The sequence below is a fragment of the Spermophilus citellus genome, assembly GCF_964194105.1.
Source record: "Spermophilus citellus genome assembly, chromosome: 3".
Lineage (NCBI taxonomy): Eukaryota > Metazoa > Chordata > Mammalia > Rodentia > Sciuridae > Spermophilus > Spermophilus citellus.
Genome location: NC_138184.1, coordinates 74011874 through 74017041, shown reverse-complemented (window position 1 = coordinate 74017041; position 5168 = coordinate 74011874). Strand labels below are relative to the sequence as shown.

The following is a 5168-nucleotide window of genomic DNA, read 5'->3' as shown; positions in this document are numbered from 1 at the left end:
AAATAAATAAAAATATGTATCTTTGTATGATACAGTAGAAATACATGTGTTTCTAAAAATATTTTGTATATTTTCATTTCTGGGCCATACTATATAGGTAATTATTGACATGAAATCTCGAAATAATTTAAATGTATAAAATCAGTGTGTTTATTGCTGTTGGGACTGCAAATTGGTGCAACCACTCTGGAAAGTAGTATGGAGATTCCTAAAAAAAAACTATAAATGGAACCATCATTTGACCAAGGTATCCCACTCTTCAGTATATATCCAAAGGATTTTAAATCAGCATGCTACAGTGATGTAATCACATCAATGTTTATAGCAGCTCAATTCACAATAGGTAAACTATGGAACCTAAGTGTACTTCAACCTATGAATATAAAGAAAATGTGAGATATAGGTAGGTAGATAGATAGATAGATAGATAGATAGATATACACACACATTTATATGTATACACACACAATGGAATATTACTCAGCCTTAAAGGGGAATGAAATTATGGCATTTGCCAGTGAGTAGATAAAGCTAGAGAATATCATGCTAAGCAAAATAAGCCAATCCCAAAGAACCAAAGGCCAAATGTTTCCTCTGATATGTGAATGCTAACTCACAAAAGGGGGGGGTGCCTATACTTCTAAGGAAGAATAAAAGTACTTTGGATTAGACAGAGGGAAGTGAAGGGAGAGGAGAGGATATGAGGGTAGTGAGGATAGTAGAATGAATCAGACATAATTACTGTATGTGCATATATGATTGTATGACCAGTATGATTCTACATCATGTACAACCAGAAGAATGAGAAGTTATACTCCATTTATATATGATGTGTCTAAACGCATTCTACTGCCATGTATAAGTAATTAGAACAAATAAAAATAAGTATGTCGGTTTTGTTATTAATAAAAGAAAACTGCAAATATTTTAAAGTAAAAAATGCATTCTATGTCAGTTATAGAATACAAGGGATATTGAATTTATTTTTTTAAAAAAACAGTACCAAAGTGGGGAGCCTGCTATATCTCTTTCACTTGGCTCCTATTGTCCTCCCCAAGGGCCCAATAAAAAGTGTTTTCTTAACCTTGTTCAACTCATAACTCCTGGGCATAACCAGATGACAATAAAAGGTCCTGTCCTCGGCAAGGATGTTCCTGCTCCAAGGCACTTATGTCAGTCTCTTGTTCTCCTCCCCACCCCTGCCCCCATAACCCTGAGTAGAGGCTCAGGTGAAACTGCCCACAGGGCCTTGACTGAGTAGACTGTGGTTGGTAACTTTCCTGGGACCTGTGCCCTAAATTAGTCAGTTTCATCCCATGAGATCATGCAATCAGACCCAACTCAGCAAAACAACTTCTGAGAACACAAACAGCTTTAATTCTGTAATCTAGCTTCCAATGAGGTTTACAGCCATACTGCTAGACAATAAGGAGCTAAGTGTCCCTGTCTCCTGGGTTCTGTGCAGCCCCATGCTTCTATCCTCCCCCTTCCCACACCAGCCTCTCTGAGTGAAACCTTGTCTTCAGTTCAGGTATACATGTCCTGGGGCATCTGGGATCCTGAAGCAGCAGGATCCTTTTCTTCCCTGCTCACCCTCTCCATCTTTTCCCTCTCCATGCTTTGGGGACCCACAGCACAGAAATACATTGCCTCATCCTCAGACTTCAGTTTGGAGATGATTAAATACCCCCGGTTCCTGGCCACATCTTTGGATCCAGAGAAGCGATGGGGGACATTGGGACCCCAGTCCTGATCTGAGTATGAGAAGTATCTTAGCAAGAACCTTGGAGAGTTGCCCAGCCTCTGCTGGTACCAGTAGATGCTATAAACACCAATGTTATAGTTGCTGCTCAGGGTGCAGGTAAGGCGGACTGTGGTTCCAAGAGGTGAAGACATGGATGGTGGCTGATGCAGCACAGGCTGAGGAACACAACCTGGGAACACAGAAGCATGTGGGTTACCCCACGGAGGCAGGGCAAAGCAAGAGAAGGAGCAGAAGGCTTTGGACACTGGGAGTTCCCTCACCTGTGCAGTAGACTAACAGCATGAGCAGGACAGGAACCCAGGACATGGTGCAGACTGGCAGAATTCTACTTCCCGAGGCTACTACTCCTGGGGCCTTTGTAGGATAAGCCAGCCTCTTCCTCCCTGCTCCAAGGGGAGGAGCCATTGCAACCCTACTCACTACCATCCCAGACTTTCTTGGGTTTGCATTGTCAGTTAAAAGAACGGTCCCATGGCAGGCTTTGTGGCTCTGGCCTTGCCATGTGGAAGGGTTTGGGGAGGAAGCACCTGCTGAAAGCTTACAGATCAGTGCCTAGGAGGTTGGCTGGTGAACTCGGGTCCCTGAGGGAGAGTGACATCAATTCCCCCTTGAGGAAGCTAAGCCTCACAGAAATAAGTTTCTCCTCCAAATGTAAATACCTAGTAAAATGGAGAGGACACATCCTCAGGGTGGTTAAAACACCTGCAAGTGTTGGGGATCCTGAAGACAGTGGGATGCTCTGTGCCTTTCCAAAACTCAGTAACACCTTTAAACCTGGTTCTTTTCCCTCCTAGGACAAGGTGGAATGGTTGGACTTCAAGAGAAAAGCACCAGGGGACCCAGAAGTATTCCTCTTCCTGCTCTCAGCTCACTAAGGAGACACACTTTGGCCCTGTTGTAGACTAAACTATGTCCCCCAAATTCATACATTGAAGCCATAACCCCCCCAGTGGGACTAATTTGGAGAGAAGACCTTTAAGGAAGTAATTATGGTTAAATAAGACCATAAGAATAGAGCCCTGATCCAGTACATCTGGTGTCCCTATAAAAATGAGAAATTTGAGCTCAGATACAGGGAAGGTGATAAGTGATGTAGAGAGGAGAAGGTCATCTTCAAGCCAAGAGAAAAATCTGGAACATATCTTCCTTCAAAACCCTCAGAAGAAATCAACTTTGCCCGTAACTTGATTTGGGACTTCTGGCCTTTAGAATTGTGAGACAATTTTTGTTATTTAAGCCTCTTAGTTAATGGAACCTTGTCACTGAGGTCCTAGGAAAGCAGTACAGAAGTTTCTTAGTTCATTTGGGCTGCTATAACAAAATACCATAGGTTGGGTAGCTTGTAAATAACAGGAATTTCTCACAGACCTCAAAGTTGTGGGGTAGGGGGACTCTACTATCAAGACATTGGTAGATTTGGTGTGTGGCAAGGACCTGTGTCTTGGTTCAGAGTAGATTGGGTTCTCGCTACAATCTCATGTGGTGGAGAGGCAAGAGACCCCTCTTGGCCTCTTTTGTAAAAGTACCAATCCTGTTCACAAGGATTCTTCCCTATAACGTAATCATCTCCAAAAGGCCATGCTAATGACACGTTGGAGGTGAGGACCAACATAGGAATTGGGGGAGACACAAACATTCAAAACCTAGCCAGAAGTAATTCTAAGGTGGCCCCGAATTTCTCTTTTCCCACAGACTCATTCAAAAGCTGGAGTCAAAGTTTCTCCTTAAATCTGCACAGCTCTATGACTATGGGTGAAGTGACCTTATGTGCTCTAGATGGCACTGAGTAGCTGGGAATGCATCAGTCCTCCCTTTCTCATAAATAGTTGGCTAATTAAATTTATTATTCCCTCAGATTAGTTTTATAGAGCCTTGAGCTTCCCCTTGTCCTTTATTTCCCTGACAAGGAGCAGACCTCACTCAAATTGGTCAGCTAGGGCAACTGGAGAAGATGTGTCCTTCTGCCTTCTGCCTCTCTGGCCAACAGCAAAGTCGGCTCTGGTGAGGGGTGAGGAGAATCACTGCAGATATAGGACATCTTGATCACCCCTTGTCCAGTCACGGCTGCAACCACAAAAATGATCTGTCACTCTTCCCTCCTCAGCACAGGATGGTGGGCACTGGGAAACTGACCAGAGAGTAAAGGAGAAAGGAAGCTTTGCTCATCCAGTTGTTCATCCATGTGTTGTGCATGTATTCATGAAAAAGAAGTAGCATCTCCCAGAGTATCCAGTCCTTGAACATCAGGGCTGGAGACCGTGCCACTTGTGAACATCAAAACAACTGAATCCCCACAATCTGGTCCCACCATAGTCACTGTCAGAGCTTTTTGATCCTTATAAATCTCAGAGAAAGTAAGTAGTTCCACTTTCACTTTTAGGTATACACATCTAGTTTTACTGAGACAATGAGTAAGCTGAGAACCTCCCATTAACCTTATAGAAACCCTGATCCCAACTTTGTTCTTGTGGACTTAACCCCGGCATCCCAGCACACTTGTACCACATTTCCGAAAAGATTGGCTCCCAGTGGCCAACACATGTGCTGGGAAATGCCTTGGCCCTTCCAGATCCTGCTGGATATAATTTTGGCCCTCAGAGCATCTGGCTCTAGATGGGGATCACACATTCTGAACTCCTCGCCCTGCACGGCTATCCCCATCTCTGTTCCTTCAGCTTTGCCCTCAACATCCTGCCTCATGGGCCATCTTCAGAACATGGCAGTTTAGTGGAGATGATATATTTCATCATTTTCACTTCTATATGTAACTCTTTTAAGTAACTATCAATCAAGAGAAAGCTGTTGAGCTCTGTGACAGACATCAAGGTCCTCTAGGACCACAGACATTCAAAAGACTTCTCTGTGCTCCTGCCTAATTTATAGATGTCTTATAGACTCTAATTATCTACTGCTTCATGAAAAACCACCTAGAATATTGCCAAAATAACCATACTACCAAAAGCACTATACAGATTTAATGCAATTCCTATTAAAAGTCCAATGTCATTCTTCATAGAAATAGAAAAAAAAAAGTCACGAAATTCATTTGGAATAATAAGAGACCCAGAATAGCCAAAGCAATCCTTACCAAGAAAAGTGAAGCAAGAGGCATCACAGTACCAGACCTTAAATTATACTACAACTATAGTAACAAAAACAACATGGTATTGGCACCAAAACAGGCATAAATAACAATGGAACAGAACAGAAGAAGACATAGAGACAAATTCACATAAATACAGTTATCTCATACTTGAAAAAGGTGCTAAAAACATATATTGGAGAAAAGTTAGCATCTTCAACAAATGGTTCTGGGAAAACTGGAAATATATATGTAGAAGAATGAAATTTAACCTCTGTCTCTCACCTTGCACAAAACTCAATTCAAAGTGAATCAAAGACC

General features: G+C 42.5%; 1 protein-coding gene across 1 annotated transcript; it reads right to left on the bottom strand.

Annotated features, from left to right (window-relative positions):
• Positions 1 to 1527: 1527 nt before the first annotated feature.
• On the bottom strand, positions 1528 to 2077 carry VPREB1 (V-set pre-B cell surrogate light chain 1; the record flags this gene model as incomplete). Its single annotated transcript, XM_081283243.1, has 2 exons — positions 2026 to 2077; positions 1528 to 1934 (listed from the first exon to the last, which is right to left on the bottom strand). Exons 1-2 carry the CDS (start codon positions 2069 to 2071, stop codon positions 1528 to 1530), a joined length of 453 nt encoding a protein of 150 aa, XP_081139369.1. The 5' UTR covers positions 2072 to 2077.
• Positions 2078 to 5168: the final 3091 nt, after the last annotated feature.